The 24,840-nt window shown below is 40.5% G+C and overlaps 1 protein-coding gene across 1 annotated transcript; it reads left to right on the plus strand.

Moving 5' to 3' along the window:
• Window positions 1-36: 36 nt before the first annotated feature.
• Window positions 37-24,555, plus strand: LOC124141120 (pre-mRNA-splicing factor RBM22-like). Its single transcript, XM_046509019.2, has 9 exons — window positions 37-114; window positions 6,484-6,537; window positions 7,273-7,435; window positions 8,057-8,157; window positions 9,070-9,245; window positions 10,011-10,211; window positions 12,419-12,663; window positions 13,162-13,317; window positions 22,594-24,555. Exons 1-9 carry the CDS (start codon window positions 61-63, stop codon window positions 22,761-22,763), a joined length of 1,320 nt encoding a protein of 439 aa, XP_046364975.1. The 5' UTR covers window positions 37-60; the 3' UTR covers window positions 22,764-24,555.
• The last annotated feature ends 285 nt before the right edge of the window (window positions 24,556-24,840 follow it).

The raw sequence follows: 24,840 nt of genomic DNA on the forward strand, positions 1-24,840 counted from the left end.
ATGATTATTTTATTTGTTTCATCCGGAAGTTGCCATTCTTTTAGTTAGCTCCTCTGAAAAATGGCGACGTCCAAGGGAGCGAATACGTACAATCGTCAAAATTGGGAAGATGCTGTGAGTTTACACATTTAAAACGATTTCATTGATATTTTACAACACGGAAAAAAGCTTCTGTTTCTTTCATTATTTAAATGAAGAGTCCGTGACGGCTAATTCGATTAAAAATGTAGGTGCAAAAGAGAGCTCAACACACGCGTGTATTTTCCTAGTCCTAATCCCAGTGACTATTCCCAAAAGATATTGCCTAAGTGTTTGTCAGTGAGAACTCTCTGATGATGTTGTACACTATCCGTCTGAGACTCCAGTATGCAAATACATTAAACCACATAACTAATCGTAGATTCAGGAATCCGGAGCCGCTGTAGAATATGTTCGCCTCTATTTTCATTCAAGGATGCAAGGCCAAAGGATAGAATTGGGGTATTCTACCATAACTCTAACAGGCTAAACTAACAATCGCTAAGGATCGTGATTATGTATTGTGTATACATAATTTTTCGTGAGATGTATGATGCTTGGAAAGACCGCCTCCCAAAGTTATATGTGGATACATTTCCACTCAATCCTTTTAATTATCGATATATATATATCATCGGATCATAGGTTTTCGGACATCATACGTTTTCGGATTGTCATGTTTATCGCGATTACTTGAGCTATAATGGGAGGTGTAACACAGACATTGTAAAAACTCAGATGATGTCCCAGCAAACAATTCTACGTTGTGACAACGTTGTGACAACGTTGACTTTTCGTTGCTACAACGTTGTGATGTTACGTTGTCACAACGTAATTCTGTAGACTCCCAGATTGGTTGCTACAACGTTGTGCGTAAACCAAAATACAACCAAATCAAGACGTTGTCACAACGTCCATTTTTTACGTTGCTACAACGTTTAACCAAAACGTCGCGACAACGTACTCAGCCAACAATTCTACGTTGTTACAACGTTGTGACAACGTTTACTTTTCGTTGCTACAACGTTGTGATGTTACGTTGTCACAACGTTATTCTGTAGACTCCCAGATTGGTTGCTACAACGTTGTGCGTAAACCAAAATACAACCAAATCAAGACGTTGTCACAACGTCCATTTTTTACGTCGCGACAACGTAGGTATCGCATACTGTTTACATATGGCGACACTACAGGCATTGCAGCACGTTGTTGCAATGTCCATGTAGATTAACGCCTGTTTTATTCCTCAATACCTCCCAGGCAGCCTGAAAAGTTTGTACCAATCTAGTTAAGACATCAGGTACCAAGAAATACATTCTGCAAACTGAATTCACTTTAACCCTATCCATGAAACAGCAAGTCAATGAAATGCACTCTCTTTTGGCAGAGTTTGAAATACGGCCAAGATATAAATCTAAATGTTTTAAATTACATGTACAATTTGGTAATATAATATTCATTTTCCAAAACAATTTTCAAGGCTATGTGCAAATTGTTCACAAATGTTTCAACACAATTAAAAGATATTGGATTTTCCCACGAATTTGCAAATTAAAAACCATCAAACAATAAGCCCTGCACATATTGAAACATTTAAATTTTCTTGGCCTTACCCCATACATTCAGCATTGAGAGCAACACTGTGACAAACAGAATAGTCTATGCATCTGATGTCCTAAGATCCATTAGGTAAACGAAATGACAATAGAATTCTGGTTGAGGTGACCTTTATTTATTTGTTAAATGACAAGTCAGAACATGGGCTGAGTTGCTGGGGAGCCTTTTCAGTCCTCAAATGAAAAGTCACAGGGATGATCTTCAACTGTATCCTCAGTCTCTCCTTATGCCTTGGTAACTGAATAAAAAATGACACAAATGTTATAAAATGGCAAGGCAAGGGACATATTTCTGACATAACAAAATAACGGTTGCATTCCCCAAAATAATGTTTTGATGTCTGATGTCAGTCTTTAAACTGTTAAAAACTGCTGAAAGTGCGAAGGCGCTGACACTAATACCATGATGCTCTTGGATCATACATAAGCAGAAAAGCTTTTAGCACTGAATCATTGGTGTAACTTTATACCCCCGCCCTTTTAGATTGTGGGTATAATTAAATAAGAATCATCTAAATTTTAATTCTTGAAGATGTTTGTATATATTATTGAATCAGACATACCTTTCTGTCAGTGATATGTACACAAATACGCTCCCACAATACTGTTTTCTCCACCTGAAAGAAAAACAGAAACCACAAAGTATCACATTCTTAAATAAACCAGTACTGTATAGATAAATCCCATTTACTTAGACTAATAGAGTATGATGTAACTGATAGTAATATTGGCAAATAGTTTTATCAGTCAAAAGATCAACTGTAGTTTTTCAAAAGCAGTAACTTTACCTTTCTGCTGTACACTCAAACTAGTGATTCAAGTGAATATCATGGCCAAGTTTCTAAAACCTTATTTGAAAAATATGTACATAAATGAAAAATATATATTGCCAAATAAAATAAATAGTTCCCATATTTGAAGCAAGAATGTTGAATATGAATTATGAATTGGCCCACCAATAAGTGATAAAAGTGTTAACACTTTGGGGTATTTATCCTAATTAAAACTGTGATTTTTTTTAATACTTAGATCTACCTTAATATTTTCCATATTAATATGCCAGGATAGTTATATATGTTCTAACATTTACAAAGATTAGAAACATGGGGAAATAAACAAAATGCAATAGCTTATACAATACCAGACGAAGTTGAAACAGCTCTAAATATTTATTGAAATTTATTTGTCACTACGTTTATTAACATATATCTAATACAGTTAAATATCGTTAAATATAATTCTGTAGTATGGTAGCCTACGTGGCAACATATGCAGATCGAAAACCGAAAGAATATGGTTGCTATCAATTCCATTGTATTTTTCATTGGTGCACATTGGCTACACCTATCTCACTTTAATAATCAACAAACGATGACCAACTCACTGACAATATATGGTGATATTTAACTTTTGACTATCGACTAGCTTATCATCACCAGAGAGGACAATACCGCAAACACCCCGTTATAGCGCGCGACGAGAGACTCGTTTTACTTTTGCTCGTTTTCATTAGAAAGGAGTCGGACATAGATCTAGTTATCGGAAAATGATGAGTTGATTCTTTTTTCGGAAATAATAAAAATACACATGATAAGCACCTTGCTATAATAAACTTTATAGACAGCAGCAACAACCTGATGATCCACATTTAGGCTACTTCAGTCAGTGCTAATTAGGCCTTTTCGGAAACATCAAGTATGTTTCTGTCTCTTCCCGAAAATACGATTTTTTTCATAACATCATTGATCACTTTAGACTAGGGCTATAACTAGCAGCCTACAGAGAGTCGATCTGAATACTTCCATTGTTTTGATTCCCTCTTTTCGCTGTATAAGAGAAATCTACTTAACCTTTCCCATGGCCTGGATGAGCCACATTGTTGCACAAAAATCAAAGTCAGAAGATTAGTACATGTAAACTTTAAATAGTAATGATTTCAGAAATAACACAGAAGAAATGGCGATAACTGTCAGTGCGGTCAGTAGGCGATGCATAAGTTAGGCCTATTTACAAATCTACACGCTTACGAACGAAACCCGAACATAATATGACGGCCACAAAACGCCACCAGATTGAATTCTGGTCAAAAATATACCGCTTGCCCTTGGCAATTACCCTTGGTATCCATAAAATAATAATATGGAAAAAATTCTTGGGCCCCTTCACCTCTATCATCAAGTTCTGTGTATCATATTAATATCAACACTGACGCTCAGTGAAAATGACCGGCAAACTGCATTCTTAACCCTGACACTTCTGAATAATACGATACATTTAGATCATTTGACGCACTGCATGCACAGAAACATATCAACAAGAGGAGACTATTTTTGAAAAATTAACTTACCTCAATCGAATTCACAGATCATCTGTCCAGTTCCAGTTGCTGCACAATCACTTGCTTGTAATATATTATGTCCAGAGTGAGTTTGAGCTAAGATGGCTGGTGACAACAAATCTTCCGCGACAATGTGACGTCATTCTGACGTCACTTCACGAGGCAACAGGCTAAACTTTTCTGCAGTCGCTCTCACGCCGCAAAAAATACGCGCCAATTGTTTTTAACTGTAATATTGCTTGTGACAACATTTAGTTCGTTAATAGATATATATGTTTAAAAAAAAATAACACTAAGAGATGGTAGATCTACAAGTGGTTTCCTAAACATCATTTACAAAAAGTACTGTAATGTCCAAAGCACAACGTTGTCACAACGTTAATTTGCAACGTTGTTGTAACGTTGTCACAGATATACGCAATTACGTTCTCGAAATATTAGTATTAAGAGATGAAAATTCAAATGCCGAATATATAGAAAGGTAATGCATTACTAACTTGGTTTTCTGACAAATTCATGTTGATTTTGATAAAGCAGTTCTATTCCTTCTATTCTATTCTATCGAGAAGCAAACTCAATAACGTTTCACCGACGTTTCAGAAACGTAGTTACAAAACGTTGTGTGATGTCCAATGCACAACGTTTTCACCACGTGAATGTGCAACGTTGTTATTACGTTGTGAAATAACGTTGCAGGTCGACGTTAAAATAACGTTGTTACAACGTTATATCACGACGTTACCAATCCACAACCTTTCAACAACGATGGAAGTGCGAATCATGCATGTATGGCGAAAATGTTATTGTCATTGTTTGTTGTTTAATGGCCTCTTACGACAAGCACGGGTTGCTGAAAAGTGAAAACCAAATCTAACATTATTGTAATTTTCTGCCAAAATGTAGTTTATTTCGAGTAAACACCTTTGTTTTTACGCTTTTCGCGATGAAGACTATTTGACGTCGCACCAACGTATGAGAAACGTTGTCATCATAACGTTGCATGGCGCCCGATGCACAACGTTTCCACAACGTATTTTTGCTACGTTGTGATTACGTTGTCACATAACGTTGGAGTGACGTGATAATAAGGTGTTTACACAGACTTTAGTTTATTTACGAGATGGAAATCCTGATTCCGAAGATATAGGTAAATAATGAATTACTGCCTTGTTTTTGGCAGAAATTGTGTCGATTTGTATGTAAAACTTTTGTTCATACAATTGTTGTTAAGGCGACAGTTGACGTCGCACCAACGTTTCAGGAACGATGTAACAAGACGATGGGAAATATTCGATGAACAACGTTTTCACAACGTAAAAATGCAACGTTGTTATTACGTTGTGAAACGACGTTGCACCGTGACGTAATAATAACGTTGTGACAACGTTGTATCACTACGTTACCAATTCACAACTTTACCACAACGTTGTGAAAACGTAGTGTGTTAGCTGGGGTCTTGTTTATAAGAGAAAGTTATATTTTATACGTGAATGAGATGTTTTACAGTTGTTCATGTGATTAGAGAGAAAACTATGAAAGTGTCCAAAAACCCATAACACAGGCATATTTTCATGGGGGGGGGAGGGTACAGGAGGAAGTCTTACCTCTTTCGTTACCATGTATGTTAATGATGTATGTTACTAATACACTATCCTTAGCCCAATTATATCCCCTTTCCCTTCTAACACCCTCAACTATCCAAAGGGTTATAGTTGTGAGTTTAAAGTAATGGTTTCAAAAAGTAACCAAGTCTGTATTTTTATATTTATCAATTTATTGTTTGTTTGTCAGCAATATTACTGCTTCATGACGGTCTGTAATAATTGCATCTGGGCCAGAAAATCCAGTGATTTAGATCATGGGCATCGATCCTAGCAATTGGGATACAATGACATGCAATCCACCGAGTCTGACCACCCAATTTTATGCCCCTTACACAATGTTACAACAAGCATAGGTTGTCGGGGACGTATATTCTAACCGGTACTTGAAATGAGAAAAGTTACAAGCATGCTGACATGTTTGTTTACATAAGTGCTTTAATCCATGGTAATTAGCAGCTCGTACCTACCTCTAAGCTAGTTTAGACATCATGAACATACACAGGTTACATTTGCAACAATATCTACATAAATTCATCCAAGTTTCTGAAATAACATAAATGAAAATGACAACATGAGGGATCGAAAACAGGATTATTGTAAACTCATCATGAATCCAACCTGTACACTATAGAGGGCTAACACGGTTATCCATTGGTTTGCCCTGACACAGGTATTCTTTTGCTTATCTAATCACTCCTTACTCATGGTGTTATGTACAGATAAGCCATTTGTATAAGTAAACAAGACAGTAACATGCTGATCAGCTATCACTGTGTTTGTGGAAATTATGCTGTCATGACAATTACATTTTAGATTATATTATTGTTTAAGTCTCTTTTTTAATTTGTTTATGAAGTTGTAATTATTTAACATGTCTAAACATTAAGTCATGTGCTTTTCATTGTAGGAGTTTCCAATCTTGTGCCAGACATGTCTTGGGGACAATCCTTATATTCGAATGGTAAGCTATGATTTATTATGATTTTGTTTAGTGAGATGATACAATTTATGTGATCTGAATGTTCAATAAACTAATTGTTCCTGCCAATATCAAGCATGATTTTAAAGCAATAGCAATCCTACGTTACCAAAGCCACAAATGATCATGGATCTACATGTCATCAGTGAGTTAGTGCCTGTTGTTTAACACAAGTGCTCATCAATATTCCAGCTATATGACAGAGGTCTGTAAATAATTAAGTCTGGACCAGACAATCCAGTGATTGACATTATGAGCATTAGTCAACACAATATGTACGCTATGATGACAAGCATCAACCAAGACAGCGAGTCTGACCACCCAATCCCATTGGTCGCCTCTTCATGTTTTCCTTCAACAAAAGATTACTGGCTATGATATATTTTGAATACTGTTCAAAGTGGCGTTAAACCCAACCTACTCACTCCCATCAGCATACAGGTTATTTTTAAAGACATATGATGTCAGAGTTATAAATAACTGTTTGAGAGTAGCTCTATAAATGTCCAGATTTTAATAGAGTTTTCTTCCCTTGACCAAACTATGCCACCATTGTTGCTGATACCCGTGCATTGGTTATCTGTCTACTGCCTACCAGGGAAAACCTTGTGACCTGGTCATTTTGAAACTAAGCTTCTGATGTGATACATTTTTATGGCTTGATATATACTTTACTAGTTTCTAAAATTAAGTTTTATTTTCATGATCACCTCACAGACCAAGGAAAAGTATGGCAAGGAATGTAAGATCTGTGCCCGACCCTTCACTGTGTTCCGCTGGTGTCCCGGTGCTCGCATGCGCTTCAAAAAGACAGAAGTCTGTCAAACCTGCAGCAAGATAAAGAATGTCTGCCAGACGTGTCTCCTGGATTTGGAATATGGTACAGTAATCCTTCGTACACCTTGTACTTCGTTGTGCACATTTCCCTCTAGAGCAGTCTCTGCATCTTCTACCCCCCCAAATTGTCTTTTTGGCATCATTTTCAGTAGATTTTAGTGCTAATAAATGGACCAGTTTCAGTTCAGCATACAAGACCAAACACAGATTGCTGTGTTTCGTCTAGTATTAGCACATTCAACTATTTTACAAAGCTAACTGTTTTATTATGCCTGCCATATATGCTTTGATCCATGGTAATTAGCAGCTCGTACCTACCTCCAAGCTAGTTTAAACATCATGAACATACGCAGGTAAGCTATGAATTCCACCAACTGCATTTACATTTGCAACAATATCTACATAAATTCACCCAAGTTTCTGAAGTAACATAAATGAAAATGACAACTTGAGGGATCGAAAACAGGATTATGGTATATTTGTATAAGTAAACAAGACAGTAACATGATGATCAGCTATCACAGTGCCGGATGGCCCAGTGGTCATAAATGGACTAGTGATCAAACAGATTCTTGGAAAGACCAGGGATGGTCGTATTAGGTTTTTGGTCATTTATGGTCCGTGGTTATCTCCAAAATTGTTTTCAACATCTCTGTTTTTCTAGGTCTTCCTGTCCAGGTTAGAGATGCAGCCCTGAAAGCCTATGACAACATGCCCAAGTCAGACGTCAACAAGGAATATTACACACAGAACATGGAACGAGAAGTGAGGCATTATCATTTTGATTTATGTCATTCAGATGCCATTGATTTGTCTACTTATTCAAAATGTATATAAAATGAACAATATTGAATATGTTCACTCACTCACCCCCTTCACTCACCAAGGATAATGGTATGTCAGGATACAATGTTTATATTGCTTGGTTCAGATTGCCAACTGTCATGGCACCCTCGATCCCTCGTTCATTCTCTCACATACTTTTTCCTCATTCCTTCATTCATTCAGTCCTTCCTCCCTCCCAACCTCTCCCAATCCTCCCTCCCAACCTCTCTCCTGTTCCTCCTTCCTAACCTCTCCCAACCCTCCCTCCCAACCTCTCTCCTTCTGTTCCTCCTTCCTAACCTCTCCCAATCCTCCCTCCCAACCTCTCTCCTTCTGTTCCTCCTTCCTAACCTCTCCCAATCCTCCCTCCCAACCTCTCTCCTTCTGTTCCTCCTTCCTAACCTCTCCCAATCCTCCCTCCCAACCTCACACCCTCCTAACCTCACTGACACCCTCTCATTGCTCTCTCCAAAGCTCAGTCACCCCTTCCTTTCTCCCCACCCCACTCCCTCACTCACATGCTCAGTGTTATGGTATGTAAGGGGGCACAGATGGCCCAGTCGTCTAAGGCGCCACGATTCACTGTGCAGAGTTGCGTCCCTTGGGCACGCCAGAAACTTATGATTGTTGGTTCGAATCCCAGTTCACACGGATTGTCAGCACCATTCCTGTGCTCGTGGGTTTCACCGAACTGGTAATCGCTAAGACCTGCATCACTTCGAGCTTTTCTCCCACATTAAGCTGACATGCCACAATACAACTGGAATTACTGTTAAAAGCGGTGTTAAACCCAACTCACTCACTCACTCACTACGGTATGTGAGGATATAATGTTACTCTGGCTTGGTTCAGATTGCCAACAGTGATGGCACCAACCCTGTGGGGGCACTTACAGGGAAGGCCCAGGCGCCGAGCGACATGCTGCTGAAGCTGGCCAGGACCACACCCTACTACAAGAGGAACAGGCCACACATCTGCTCATTCTGGGTCAAGGGGGAGTGCAAGAGAGGAGAGGAGTGTCCATACCGGTCAGTTGGACCAATACATTCACAAAATAGTATATGAAACAAATATGAAGAATTTGCATATTAACAAATAATTGAAGACATTAAGACATTTGAAAGACTCATAGTATACTTTATGTGCAATAGGTTTTAAGACACCAAATGAACTTATTTGTAGTAAATAGCTGTTCTCACACATGTTAGGCTAATACTAAGTCGTGATGGAATAAGAAAGGGTTTCTAATCACAATAAACTACCTTGGATTATAACAGCCGATTTCAAGGCCACTACACATTCAGCTCCTAGTTCAATCATGTCAAATATAGATCAACATTGGAGACAAAGTTTGTTCATCTAAAAATTATCAACAAAGGATTTGGAACTATAACCGCTCACACTTTTCCTCACATAAAGGAGGTTTGGAAGCAAGACAATTGTATTTACCATGCTTACAGTTCTCAGTAATCTGTTCATTCAACTATAGAAAAATGGAAAGGCAGCCTCTGGTGCCAGTGTTGAACAGTGTTGAGTTATAAAGTAGACACAATTTATGGATAACAACTTCTTTATTTACTGTAAAGGCGCCGTTCTGGTATAGATCCTTATACCATTGTCAGGCAAGGACAACTGTATAAGAATCTATACCGATATGTTGCCTCACAGTAAATAAAGAAGTTGTTATCCATAAATTGTGTCTACCGATACTTTGTCATCCGTCAACTTCTAAGTAATTCCTATCAAACAATACAGTGTTGAGTTATGATGACCATTGTTCCTTGTGTCCCCAGTCACGAGAAGCCAACTGATCCAGATGACCCTCTGGCTGACCAGAACATCAAGGACCGGTTCTACGGCATGAATGACCCTGTGGCGGACAAGCTGATGAACAGATATTCCAACATGCCAAAGCTGGAAGCTCCGGAGGACAAGACCATCACAACCTTGTATGTTGGTAACCTTGGAGACAAGGTGACAGAGCAGGATCTCAGGTCAGTGGAACATCTGCTTGTTTTGTTTGAAGTAACCATGTCACATTTCAGGGGTAAAAGTGAGGAAGTCTTTATTCGGTTTCCTTGTTTGAAGTAACCATGTCACGTTTCAGGGGTAAAAGTGCGGAAGTCTTTATTCAGTTTCTGTGCTTGAAATAACCATGTCACGTTTCAGAGGTAAAAGTGTGGAAGTCCTTATTCGGTTTCCTTGTTTGAAGTAACCATGTCACGTTTCAGGGGTAAAAGTGCGAAAGTCTTTATTCAGTTTCTGTGCTTGAAATAACCATGTCATGTTTCAGGGGTAAAAGTGTGGAAGTCTTTATTCGGTTTCCTTGTTTGAAGTAACCATGTCACGTTTCAGGGGTAAAAGTGTGGAAGTCTTTATTCAGTTTCTGTGCTTGAAATAACCATGTCATGTTTCAGGGGTAAAAGTGCGGAAGTCTTTATTCAGTTTCTGTGCTTGAAATAACCATGTCACGTTTCAGGGGTAAAAGTGCGGAAGTCTTTATTCAGTTTCTGTGCTTGAAATAACCATGTCACGTTTCAGGGGTAAAAGTGCGGAAGTCTTTATTCAGTTTCTGTGCTTGAAATAACCATGACACGTTTCAGGGGTAAAAGTGTGGAAGTCTTTATTCAGTTTCTGTGCTTGAAGTAACCATGTCACGTTTCAGAGGTAAAAGTGTGGAAGTCCTTATTCGGTTTCCTTGTTTGAAGTAACCATGTCACGTTTCAGGGGTAAAAGTGTGGAAGTCTTTATTCAGTTTCTGTGCTTGAAATAACCATGTCATGTTTCAGGGGTAAAAGTGCGGAAGTCTTTATTCAGTTTCTGTGCTTGAAATAACCATGTCACGTTTCAGGGGTAAAAGTGCGGAAGTCTTTATTCAGTTTCTGTGCTTGAAATAACCATGTCACGTTTCAGGGGTAAAAGTGCGGAAGTCTTTATTCAGTTTCTGTGCTTGAAATAACCATGACACGTTTCAGGGGTAAAAGTGTGGAAGTCTTTATTCAGTTTCTGTGCTTGAAGTAACCATGTCACGTTTCAGAGGTAAAAGTGTGGAAGTCCTTATTCGGTTTCCTTGTTTGAAGTAACCATGTCACGTTTCAGGGGTAAAAGTGTGGAAGTCCTTATTCGGTTTCTGTGCTTGAAGTAGCCATGTAGTCTTTATTCGGTTTCCTTGTTTGAAGTAACCATGTCACGTTTCAGGGGTAAAAGTGTGGAAGTCTTTATTCAGTTTCTGTGCTTGAAGTAACCATGTCACGTTTCAGAGGTAAAAGTGTGGAAGTCCTTATTGGGTTTCCTTGTTTGAAGTAACCATGTCACGTTTCAGGGGTAAAAGTGTGGAAGTCCTTATTCGGTTTCTGTGCTTGAAGTAACCATGTAGTCTTTATTCGGTTTCCTTGTTTGAAGTAACCATGTCACGTTTCAGGGGTAAATATGTGGAAGTCCTTATTCGGTTTCCTTGTTTGAAGTAACCGTGTCACGTTTCAGGGGTAAAAGTGCAGAAGGCGATATTCAGTTTCTGTGCTTGAAGTAACCATGTAGTCTTTATTCGGTTTCCTTGTTTGAAGTAACCATGTCACGTTTCAGGGGTAAAAGTGCAGAAGTCTTTATTCGGTTTCCTTGTTTGAAGTAACCATGTCACGTTTCAGGGGTAAAAGTGCGGAAGTCGATATTCAGTTTCTGTGCTTGAAGTAACCTATGACATGATTCAGGGTTATTAATGCTGAAGTCTTGATTCGGTTTCCTTGTTTGAAGTAAATTATGACATGATTCAGGGTTATTAATGCTGAAGTCTTGATTCGGTTTCCTTGTTTGAAGTAACCTATGGCATGATTCAGGGTTTTTAATGCTGAAGTCTTGATTCAGTTTCTCTGTTTGAAGTAACCCTGTCACAAATCAGGATTAAAAACATCCACTACTCCATCATGCCAAAGCTGGAATCCACAGAGGACAGGACGATCACAAACATATATATGTTGAAGGATTTGGATAATGCTTTATGGCAAAATAAGGCATGATGGGATAATAAGTATATCATGATGTTAGTGTGCATTTACACTGTTATCTCAGTATAGTAGTAAGTATTAGAGTTAATAGGACGTATTAGAGTTAATAGGTTATTTAGTTTTTATGTCAGTGTACAGTGTACAGTTTTTTCATATATTTCATGAAAAGTATTTAACATAATTTTTCAATTTTGTTTCAGAGATCACTTCTACCAATTTGGTGAGATTAGGTCTGTGAATGTGGTCGCAAAACAGCAGTGTGCTTTTGTCCAGTTTACGGAAAGGCCATCATCAGAGACAGCCGCAGAGAGGTCGTTTAATAAGCTCATCATTAATGGTCGCCGGCTGAACATTAAGTGGGGTCGGTCACAGGGCCAGCAACAACTGACCGGCAAGAAGGAGGACGATGGTCAGATGCTGGAACCAGTGCCAGGGCTTCCAGGAGGTGTGTGGACATAAGCAGTAGTTATTCAATAAGGTGCACAGGCAGTGCTACAGCAATAGTTATACACTAAGGTGCACAGGCATTGCTACATCAATAGTTATACACTGAAGGATAAGGAAGGTGTGTGGGTACAGCACTATTGCAATAGGTAAATACTGAAGTATAAGGTTTGTGTGGGTAGAGCACTATTGCAATAGGAATACACTGAAGTATAAGGGCAGTGTGGGTATAGCACTATTGCAATAAGTATACACTGAAGTTTAAGGGCGGTGTGTGGGTACAGCACTATTGCAATAGGTATACACTGAAGTATAAGGACTGTGTGGGTATAGCACTATTGCAATAGGTATACACTGAAGTATAAGGGCGGTGTGTGGGTACAGCACTATTGCAATAGGTATACACTGAAGAAAGTGCTTCTTTCAGTTTGTAAATTGGCACTTCTTTTTGTTGTTTGGTAATGTCTGTGATGCTTCATGCAGACTCTCTATATTACAGCTCTACCACCCCCACCAGAAGAACTGGGCAACAACTTCTTCAACCTCCAGGGCCCACCCCCAGCACTGCCGCCCCTCCCACCCAGGGGGATGATGCCCCGTGGGCCTCCACCCATGCCTCCGTTTGGCATCATGCCAAGAGGACCACCACCTATGGGTGAGTTTGAATCACTCTTTAGATCACTCCTTGGTTGGATCATGTCATAGATATACACGTGTATAATTTCCCATCAGGATTCCAGAAGAGACCGTCTTCGTGGTGTAGTGGATAGAGCATCTGCCTAGAGAGCAAAAGCTTGGAATCTACTGCGTCTGAGGGGTTATCCATGTGAAACTGTGGCAGGTTTTGTCAGTGGACTAGCACTATAAAACTTGTAGTTGTCCAGACTAGTACCCGCAGCCACACACGTGTATGTACGTGGCAATATCAGTGAAATAATCTAGAATGCGACATGAAAACCCATGAAGACATCTTCTGTCCTCCATGCTTAACATCAGGTGACCGGAGGTCCAGGTGGACGTAATGTGTGACCTGGTTGATTGTATATCTGTGGAGTGTGGATTCAGACACATTATATCCACCACTGGCTCAGTGCTGGTTATCTACAGACTGCATAGATATTGCTGTATAATGCTTAAAGCATTCACATGCTCTTGATATATGAATTCTCATGAATATGAGTGACAAGGAACTGTCACTGGAGAGGAGTATTTTCATCTTAACAAGCCCGGAGGTAAGACCGGAAGTAAATCAGGCTTCAAATGGGTTATAACATGCTTGATTTTGGTTTTGCCATTTAATTACCATACAATTTCACCTTTAGACATAAAAAATACTCAGATTCCTCTGAGGTTTAGTGGTCCTTTCTTGATGCTAAAATATTCAGCTTTGGACTAGGATTTTAAGCCATGCTTATTGCTGACCCTGATGAATAATGTGTCAAGTTGTGATATATATGAGTTGTGTTCGGATTCTTTAATTCCTTGAAAAGACCATTTGCCTTGAAAAATGATTTAAGAAGTCCTTGAAGATGTTAAATAGTGATGCCTTCACTCATGTTTCCATGTGTAGAATTAGAAACCAAATAGAAACTGAATGGAACTTCTATTTATTTAGGTAATGATATGCTCATTCAAGATACATGTATATTATTCATTGGTGTGGAAAAATCAATGCCCAAATTGCCCAACTCATTACCTGAGATTTCTGGACAGACCAAAAAATCGGCTTCAGTAGCCCGCAGGTAACCTTGAAATTTAGAAGAAATATTCAGAACAAGTACTAAATATAGCTTTGAAGAAATGTAAACATCGTGAGTATGACCAATGCAATTGATCGGAGTGCATGTGTGTTAGAATTTTGATCACACCTTAGCACACATCTGATTAATTGAGCAGAGTACCAATATCCGTGATATAGGTCCAAGAAGTCATAAAACTGAAATGAAAAAATAGGGGCAGTTCAGAGACCAATTTTGTGATGGGAAAACACCACTTTGGGTCAGTAATCAGGACAAGTAAACTTTATTCCCATCACAGACAAGTGATGTTTACTTGCCTTTGGACAAGTTCACAATTTTTATATTTCTACACCCTTTTTTTTTTTTATCCCCGTGCTATGGGTTTTCGGACGCTTAAGAAACAGTCGTAGTTTTCTACCTTGTCACAAGAACAACTGTAAAACATCTCACTCACTTATAAAAGACAAATTTTTTACTTATCCTGCATTACTCCTTAATGCATTCACTGCTTACTTACGACAACTAGAAGGACAGCGCTGCGAAGGTCCTGGGTGAAGAAATAAAGTTGTTGTTCTCAAGTCCCAATCAGTGGCCGTCCGTCGCTGTCCTGTGACCTTGATGACACCTAAGGTCATCTTCACATCACTGCTTGTCGCAGCACAGCTAGGACGTGTCCAAGCGGAGCTCTCCTTTTGGATTAATTTTAGACCTTCAGTTTGTCTACAATCTTAAAAATTGATCTGCGATGGGTGATGTATTCTTTTCATATTACTTTCACCATGTTGTGTAGTTTTATGTGAATTAATTAGGCGTGAAAAGACTCTCGTCTTTTTTCCCGCCAAAATATTGTTGTTCGCCGCCATTTTGAATTGTTACAATCGTTTGCCTGCCAAGGTAGTCATATTGTTTACAATTCTCAGCTACGTATGTATAACATATTCTTATGTTTTTAAATACTACTAGCTTTGGCGTAACAGTGAGTTGTGTATACTAAAATTATTATCCCCCGCCGCGCGAAAGCGCGAAGCGGGGGATATAGTATTCACGACCGTCCGTACGTCCGTCCGTACGTCCGTCCGTCCGTACGTCCCACCTGTTTGTTGCCGCGATATCTCAAGAACTAAACACTGGATTGTCTTCATATTTGGAACTATGGTGTATATACAGACTCCGCAGACACCAGTCGGTTTTGGTGACCTTGATCCCATTTTCAAGGTCACAGCAGACAAATCTGCTTTTAGAGTTGGAAAACGGTGTTGCCGCGATATCTCAAGAACTAAACACTGGATTGTCTTCATATTTGGAACTATGGTGTATATACAGACTCCGCAGACACCAGTCGGTTTTGGTGACCTTGATCCCATTTTCAAGGTCACAGCAGACAAATCTGCTTTTAGAGTTGGAAAACAGTGTTGCCGCGATATCTCAAGAACTAAACACTGGATTGTCTTCATATTTGGAACTATGGTGTATATACAGACTCCGCAGACACCAGTCAGTTTTGGTGACCTTGACCCCATTTTAAAGGTCACAGCAGGCAAATCTGCTTTTAGAGTTGGAAAACGGTGTTGCCGCGATATCTCAAGAACTAAACACTGGATTGTCTTCATATTTGGAACTATGGTGTATATACAGACACCGCAGACACCAGTCGGTTTTGGTGACCTTGACCCCATTTTCAAGGTCACAGCAGGCAAATCTGCTTTTGGAGTTAGAAAACGGTGTTGCCGCGATATCTCAAGAACTAAACACTGGATTGTCTTCATATTTGGAACTATAGTGTATATACAGACTCCGCAGACACCAGTCGGTTTTGGTGACCTTGATCCAATTTTCAAGGTCACAGCAGGCAAATCTGCTTTTAGAGTTGGAAAACGGTGTTGCCGCGATATCTCAAGAACTAAACCTCTTGATTGTCTTCATATTTGGAACTATGGTGTATATACAGACACCGCAGACACCAGTCGGTTTTGGTGACCTTGACCCCATTTTCAAGGTCACAGCAGGCAAATCTGCTTTTGGAGTTAGAAAACGGTGTTGCTGCGATATCTCAAGAACTAATCGCTGGATTGTCTTCATATTTGGAACTATAGTGTATATACAGACACCGCATACACCTGTCAGATTTGGTGACCTTGACCCCATTTTCAAGGTCACAGCAGGCAAATCTGTTTTTGGAGTTGGAAAACGGTGTTGCCACAATATCTCAAGAACTAATCGCTGGATTGTCTTCATATTTGGTACTATAGTGTATATGGCGGGGGATATTTCGTCACTCTGTGACAAATGCTTGTTGTATACTTTTTCAACTCGTTAAAAATATGGTTGCCGATAGATTAATATCAAATCTACGGCTTTCTTCCAGTCCCGCTTCATCAACAATTCTTTTATTGCGTACCTATGTTTATGCGATTAAATAGTTTTTTGTTGGTATTTTTGGTTTTACATTGAGTTGCGTATATGAACTTTGTATACTCTTGCAACTCGTAGTTTTTGCCGATAGATTATTGTTCAATTCTATGGCATTCTTCCAGTACCGCCTCATCAACAATGGCGTAATTGTGTAACTTATGATTGAGCGTGGTACTAATTATCGTGGGAAAAATCTTACAAAGATTATCATCCACGTTGTTTGGTTTGCGCGCAGATGTGCTCTCCAAACCCTAAATGAAAATATAAATACCCTTGGTTTACATTGAGTTGCGCATACAAAAATATTGTATACCCTTGCAACTCATAAATTTGCCGATAGATTAGTGTTCAAATTCTTCGGCACTCTTTCAGTATTGTCTCATCAACAAGGGTTTAATTGCGTAACATACATTTGAGCATTGTACTAATTGTCGTGGAAAAAAACCTTACAAAGATTATCATCCACGTTGGTCGGTTTGCGCGCGGATGTGCTCTCCAATCTCTAAATGTAAATAGCCTTGGTTTACATTGAATTGCGTATATAAAAATATTGTATACCCTTGCAATTCGTATTTTTGCCGATAGATTACTGTTCAATTCTACAGCATTCTTTCAGTACCATTTCTTCAATGGGTTAATTGCGTAACTTATGTTTGCGTGGTGTACATATTGTCGTGGAATAATCGCCCAAAGCTCTTTATCCACCGTCATAGGCATGCACGTAGATGTGCTCGCCAAAATTCAAAATGTAATTTTTGTGTAAATCTCTAATCCAACGAGTTTACTATATAAAAGCAGATTACTCCAATCATATTTTGCAGTTATTCCGTCGTGAGACGAGAGGAATGTCATTATCGCAGAATAGCGAATGACATATGGTTCTGTCATTACCACCCAACCGTTATTATCGGCAGGTATTATGACGCCTGTGATTGCAGAAGTACACCATCCACCGAAATCAACAATACCGGAGGATTTTGTGAGTATCGTAACTGCTCCTATTTTTTCAGCCGCCGGACACTTCCAGATACATGTATGATAATCTGTGACGTCGGCGACAGCACCAGCGTATCGAGATGCTATGATGGGGGTAGATTAGACGCAAGCCTTGATCCAGTCAATACTTTTGAGCTTTGTGTCTGATTTATCTGCGCCGAGCGCAGCACTTGACTACAACCCAAGCACTTCTATTACGCAAGCAGCGCACGATCAGCTTAGCGCTGTTCCAACATATCCAGCATAGACCTGTGCCGAGCGCAGCGTCTGACTGATACCCAAGCGCTCCTATCACGCAAGTGACGCACGATCAGCTTAGCGCTGTTCCAACATATCCAGCATAGACCTGCGCCGAGCGCAGCGTCTGACTGCTACCCAAAGCGCTCCTATTACGCAAACGTCGCACGATCAGCTTAGCGCTGTTCCAACATTCCAGACCTGCGCTGAGCGCAGCGTCTGCGTACCAATCAAGGTCTCTACAATGACGTTAGCCCAAGGCTTACAGTGTACTCAGGTTACGTAACCGGCACATGATCAGCTTAGCACATGTACCCGATTGGGAAGCAGACCATCTCGTGTCAGTAACGCCTTCCCCTGATAACAGGGTAAATAAGAGGAACACCACGAGGTCATTGGAGGAAGACTTCTCCAAAACTCACATTTGCTCCGTGATTTAAGCGACCAATATCGTCAATGTTTGCAGTGGATCAGAATCTATTAGAGGATAACCCTATCTGATTAGATCACTTCCAAACTATGGTGTTTTTCCTACAGCGTCAGTTTGACCACAGGAAAATTCATCTTGAGACCGTTCTGACGGAGATTACCGTTACACCCAAGACTTTATAGCGTTTCCAACTGAGATGCTGGTTTCAAGGGCAGTCTATTACTTCAACCTTGGTCATCTACTCCCCTGTTCAACGAACAGATCGCAGACACGCACGTCAAATTCCCAAAAAGCTTGGAAAGTCCAAGCGGGCTGGCAAGTCAGGGAATTATAAGCCTAGACGCGCGTTTCTCAGGGAAGACCAGCATTCCCTTACTGAGAAAGGGAGTGGCAGAGACAAGTCTCAAGGACGATTTCGTACTTATCGCACTATATCATGGTGTCCGTATAAGGGTAGAGATAACCCTACCGTTGACCACAGTTTGATTGGGAAAATCCAACATAGTCATACTGTTGGTAAGAAGAGCTGTAGAGTGGGTTCACAACCCAGTCTTTACTCCGGGGTTTTATCCTCACACATACCTGGTACTCATGAAGGACCCAGACAAGATGAAATGATCCACAATCTCTGTGTTCAACGAACGTTTGATTCTTCATCAGTCTCGACTATCCATCCCAACCGTAGACTTTTCAGGTCCAGTTCATTGGGGTTCACTACCAGTGGTAGTATTTCCCATTTGACATGTCAGTGACACTTATGGCTATTTACAGGAGTAATGAAGCCAATAACTATCTACACGTGACAAACACTTGGTTCGAGTCGTAGATGGAGGGCGATCTACTGTATCATCAACACATGTCAATAACGGGGATAGACAATCAACGAGGCGAAGTCGGGAGTATTCTCCTTCCTATTGACTTCAGTTCATAGGAGACCTGTTTAAGACAGACCAGGATATCCTATCCGAGGGACAGATGGCACAAGTTTCTACTTCTTTTGACATCTACTCTACACCAACCACACACACTTCGCCAGTGGCAAGTGTTGCTAGGGTTAATCACCTCGGCACAGGAGTTAACTAGCATGGGCCGCTTACAACTGCGACCAATTCAATTTTTTCCTGAACCCGTACATCAGGAGTCAGGATCCACTCAACGCCATCACTCTACCGACTAAGCTAGAGCATTGCCTCAATTTGTGGCGCTGAATGTCTGCGGAGTCTGTTTATTCGGGTTTTCCCCGAATACACACCTGTTTGTGGACGTCCCCTTTCAAGGGTGGAGTCTTCACTTACAAGACCAGATAAGCTCAGGGCTATGGCCCGGCGCACAATGGAAGTGGCACATAAACAACTTGGAGTTGGAAGCTTTAATTCTGGCTATATCACATTGGCAGAATCAACTACAGTTAGCCCGACTCGCTATATCCACAGACAACAGCACTGCAGTGAGGTGCCTGTGCAATCGGGGAACAACACACTCCCACTCTCCACTTCTAAGGACATTCAGATTTCTTCCATCTAGTGGATCGGCTGTGACTAAGGTTCATAGTTCAGCACATCCCCGGATGTAGAAACATACGGGCCGATACTTTATCACGTCCAGACAGGGTGGCTCCCACCGAGTGGAAATTTCTCACAGAAGCATTCCAGTTACTGCTTCAGGAATTCAGGCAACCAAACATTGACTTGTTTATTACTTGCCTAGGCCACCAACTCATGACGTATATCTCCCCGTTGCCGGATCCGCAGACTTGGGCGGTGGACGAGTTCAGTATCACTTGGGAAGGGCAAAGAACTAACACTCTTCTGCCACCACTTTTACTTCCCAAGGTGCTACAGGGGATCAAGGAGACAAGGTATCTCGATCTCTCCTTTGGTCGCACCCTGGTAACCGGCGAGAGGGTAGTTCGTCAAGCTCGGAAAAATCTAAAACGATTCACTTCCCCTCTCACAGTGGTCCAACCTACTCATGCACCCTCAACAGAAAATTGCCTCACCCAATGTCTGCACGCATGGTTCGTCTTTAAAAGGCGTTTAAGTGCGAAGGGTTATTTCGACACGGGCAGCAAAGCTATAGCTTTAGTTCATCGTTACTCTCCCAGAGACGACGATGACAAGTGGGGATCACTTGAGACTTTTTACAGGGAAGAAAAGAATCAAGACCCTACGATTGCGTCACAATTCCTAGAGGAATACCTCCTACATTGCGTACCCAAAACACTTCGAAGGTAGCACCATTACTACGTAATTGGCTGCAATTATCTTAGTGTTGGCCGTTTCCGGAAAATCACAATGTGATTAAGGTCACGGAACTACAGGCCATATTATGCTCATTCAGGTTTGAGGATCAGAAGGCCAAGTTCCAGCCACCTGATTGGGACTTGAACGTGGTACTTTGAGGTTTGCGAGGGCCCCCTTCGAGCCCCTCATTGCATCCTCATTTTCAAGCTCCTTCCCAGCGCGTGACACCTTCGTTACACTCTCGGTATAGTAAAGAGAGCTCCGCGAACGTGCTATCGCTGTGAGGAGCTTGGACATCACCAAGGAAACAATGGTTTCTCTTGGCATTAGCAATGGCGGTACGGGTGAGCGAACTACATGTGATCGACTCAACCCGGATCCGTTTTGAGCATGGGACGCACGGAACGGGACATCTAGGGTTATGCTGGGATTTTATTGCTAAAATCTACTACCAGGCCAACCCGACCGTTCCTTCACCATCCCACCGATATCGACTATTGTGGGAATCATACATGGTGAAGTTTTCCTGGGCTCGGTGCGAGCAGTTCGAGTTTTCATTCAACGCTCCAAGACAAGGCGTGGTTCGTCCACGACAGAAGTTAGTCGCATAATCGCAAACACCATACATGTATCTCTATGGTTACGCGCAGTAATCCTTCAGGCCTACGAGATCATCAAACGGAACTCGCCGAGAGCGAATTACCCTCAAGATCTCAAGGTGTCAGCCTTACCAGGGCTCAACACGGCAATTGTGGTTTTGGAATAATCACGGAAGGATATTTCTGGAGTTTCGACACATATTTTCGTTAGTCATAACCTTCGTGTTGGGGCTCTCGAGGATGTCGAAGACGTTCGAAGTTTGGCCCTCTGGTTGTTATCCTGCAGATTGCCAACCCCTGACGCAAATAATGAATTCGCCCTATACAGAGCCAGTCAACTTCCATGTGCAGTCACTCAGTCGCCACCAGTGGAAGAATATTAGACAATCTTGTTTGTCAGCGACGGCTCAATGACGCAGTAAGTAAAGAATTAGCTGAATAGCTATTATTTTCTTTATTACTAAGCGTGTATAGGGAATTTCTCTTTAATTCCTATGTTCAATCTTTTTTATTTTTGAACAACCCTACCGTAATGGCGTTTTTGTCTGAACTTTTCCGCTTCACGGTTAATCGACCAACTGGTGTCGTATTGCAGGGTGTGAATTATTGAGGTTTCTGTATTCTGAAGGTTTACCCACCTCCAAACCGTCCGATACAGATGCATTAAGGAGTAATGCAGGATAAGTAAAAAATTTAGTAAAATCTAAATATTTTTTACATTTGTATACTTATCCTGCATTACTACGCTTAAAGCCCACCCGTCGTTAGACTTGCCTCCCCACTTTGGCTTCAGAAACCTCAAAAGTATGTTTTTCTAAGAGCTTGGGCGACAGGCAGTGATGTGAAGATGACCTTAGGTGTCATCAAGGTCACAGGACAGCGACGGACGGCCACTGATTGGGACTTGAGAACAACAACTTTATTTCTTCACCCAGGACCTTCGCAGCGCTGTCCTTCTAGTTGTCGTAAGTAAGCAGTGAATGCATTAAGGAGTAATGCAGGATAAGTATACAAATGTAAAAAATATTTAGATTTTACTAACTTTATCTTAAAAAATAGGCCATCACCTGAGTATTTACAATGTGTATTTCTGTGTGAAGCCACAACACCCTCGTTTTAGCGGGAGTACTCAGGATAAACATATATGATCCAAAGATATTATTATTATTATCATTATTTTTTTATTATTATTTTTATTATCGATCATTCATTCATTCATTCATTCATTCATTCATTCATTCATTCATTATGAAACAACCCCTGTGACTGTTGCAGGTATGCGCATGCCTCCCCCTCCCCCGGGTATAATGCCCATCAGGCCACCCCCAGGGGTACACATGAGACATATGGTGCACTATCCATCACAAGACCCCACAAGGATGGGGGCAGTGTCGTCAGGGAAACAGCCACAGCAGCAGCCGCCACAGCAACAACAACAGACTTAGCAATCTCTTTCAGGTGGCTGGAATCATTAACATGTGAATACTGTAATGCAATTGTGAGAGAAATGTCACATGATATGTCCTTCTTCATAAATATTCTTGTTTGTTAGATGTCTTTGTGAACTTAAAATGACCCCGCAATATTTCTGTATTTTCGGGTATAAACAATTTGATAATTTTACACCTATATGCTCTTAATAAGGAATCATTGTCACATGATTGGTGTTCAAAGACCCTCCAACCTTTCTGAGATGTGACCGATGATGAAAATATGTTTCGGCCAAAAAACACTGAATAAATAAAAAAAACTTGGGTTTCTACTTTTGCAAGATGGCAAAATCAACCTGCCTCTCTGTTTTTTCTCAGCTTGATAATGTGTTTCTTAAGACAGAGTTTGCTTGTTTGGAATCCAAATGTGTCAGCGGATGGAGATGACAGCACAGAGTTGTAGCCAAATATATTGTAGCCATACTCGGCTGTAACTTGACAACCCTACATAAGACAGGACAGTTGGGAGGGGTTGGGAAACAATACACTCGGCAGCAACCAAATACTCTGTGTCATAGTTTATTATCTTTATAAGTGGTCATTTCAATCATGAGTTCCCAAATTGACAGTGTTGATGGAATGGAGTTATTCCCCTTCTTGTTCGGAGTTATTTAGTTGACTGTGTGGGTGTATATCAATCTCATCAAAATCAAATCTTTTGCTCCCTCTTCTATGAATTTGTGTGAAGAATACATCTGAAATTAAGAATGTACTCCCTTTGTGTGTAGATGCCATGGTATTTAGAAACAACAGCGTGTATAAAATATCTACAACAATATAATGTATGGCCTATATTATTTACATTTGGAACTGGCCTAATAATTTCATTTTTGAGATTAGATATGCTGGTCAGAATGCAAGGCTAACTTGTTTTGAGAATTTAAACCCTTAGTTTAGTAAGTTTACCTGGTGTGAACTCCATTGAAGGGTTTGTCAGATCTTCACACATAGGTATTGTGTTGGAGTGCTAGCTCTAATTTTAATGAGAATGAGGTTCATATTGGTGTGAAGTGGAACAGTCTTTGTCCAATTTCCGTTCCTCCTAGTCAAACTATTATGTATATGTTGACTGCATTATCACAAGGTGAAGTTGGAATGGCAAGGTTGTGTTCTAGATGGAAGCCTGAGCTAGTCGGTTCCAGCTATTATGTGTTCATGTCTACTATGTTCACTCCACAGTGTTAGCATTGGTTCATTCCAATAGTACAAATGTGTGTGTTTGTAACCATCATACACGTTATGTACCTTTTGTCACATCAATGTTTCCACCCTCAAGAATGTTGTCATCATCAAGGCTTCATGGATTTGTAGCCACTGCGATCCTCCTTCACCGTGAATACATCGGGTGTTGCACAATAAATATTGTCAATGTAATCTTAATACTCACTGGTTTTCCCTCTCGCTAGAAACAGGCCGTGGTTTGATTGGTTGGTTAAAAATAGCCACAACACTGTAAAGAGACTGGATGTTTTCATGGCTGATGGAGGCTCGTAGTGTTTCCAAACCCATGAAGTACTGACGCTGAAGTTATGCATCAAATTGTTAACCAGTATATTCGAACTGCTGTGCTGTATGAATGTGGGGGGACATTCCACATGGCAACATAAACTTGTGCCCACTCCTCATTATACTCTGAACATTTTATTCATGCACATTGTTTTTAAACATCATACACTTTGTATCAGAGGAGATGCAAAACCAGGAATCATTTCTTGTAAATACTGGATAATAAAATTTGAAAATGTCATTGTACTTTCTGTTTTGATATAAACATCTTCATGCCAACATTTGGAACAAAAGCGAAAAACTCTTTCCATAATCATAAGAGTGAGTTGGGTTTAACTCCACTTTCAACATTATTCCAGTCGTATCGCGGCGTGTCAGCTTAATGTGGGAGGAAAGCCCGAAGTGATGCAGGTTTCAGACTTTAACCACTTTGGTGAAACCCACGAGCACGGGTATGGTGCTGACAAACCTAGAAACATAATTGGGGCGAACCTGGATTCGAACCCACAATCATAGGTTTCTGGCG

The sequence above is a fragment of the Haliotis rufescens genome, unplaced genomic scaffold (assembly GCF_023055435.1).
Source record: "Haliotis rufescens isolate VD_foot unplaced genomic scaffold, xgHalRufe1.0.p SCAF_11, whole genome shotgun sequence".
NCBI classification, from domain to species: domain Eukaryota; kingdom Metazoa; phylum Mollusca; class Gastropoda; order Lepetellida; family Haliotidae; genus Haliotis; species Haliotis rufescens.

Excerpts from the sequence above, each read along its gene's own strand:
- LOC124141120 (XM_046509019.2), top strand. The coding sequence starts at position 61 with ATGGCGACGTCCAAGGGAGCGAATACGTACAATCGTCAAAATTGGGAA. Across the intron at positions 6,538-7,272 it reads ACAATCCTTATATTCGAATG|ACCAAGGAAAAGTATGGCAA; the intron begins GTAAGCTATGAT and ends ATCACCTCACAG. Across the intron at positions 7,436-8,056 it reads TCTCCTGGATTTGGAATATG|GTCTTCCTGTCCAGGTTAGA; the intron begins GTACAGTAATCC and ends CTGTTTTTCTAG.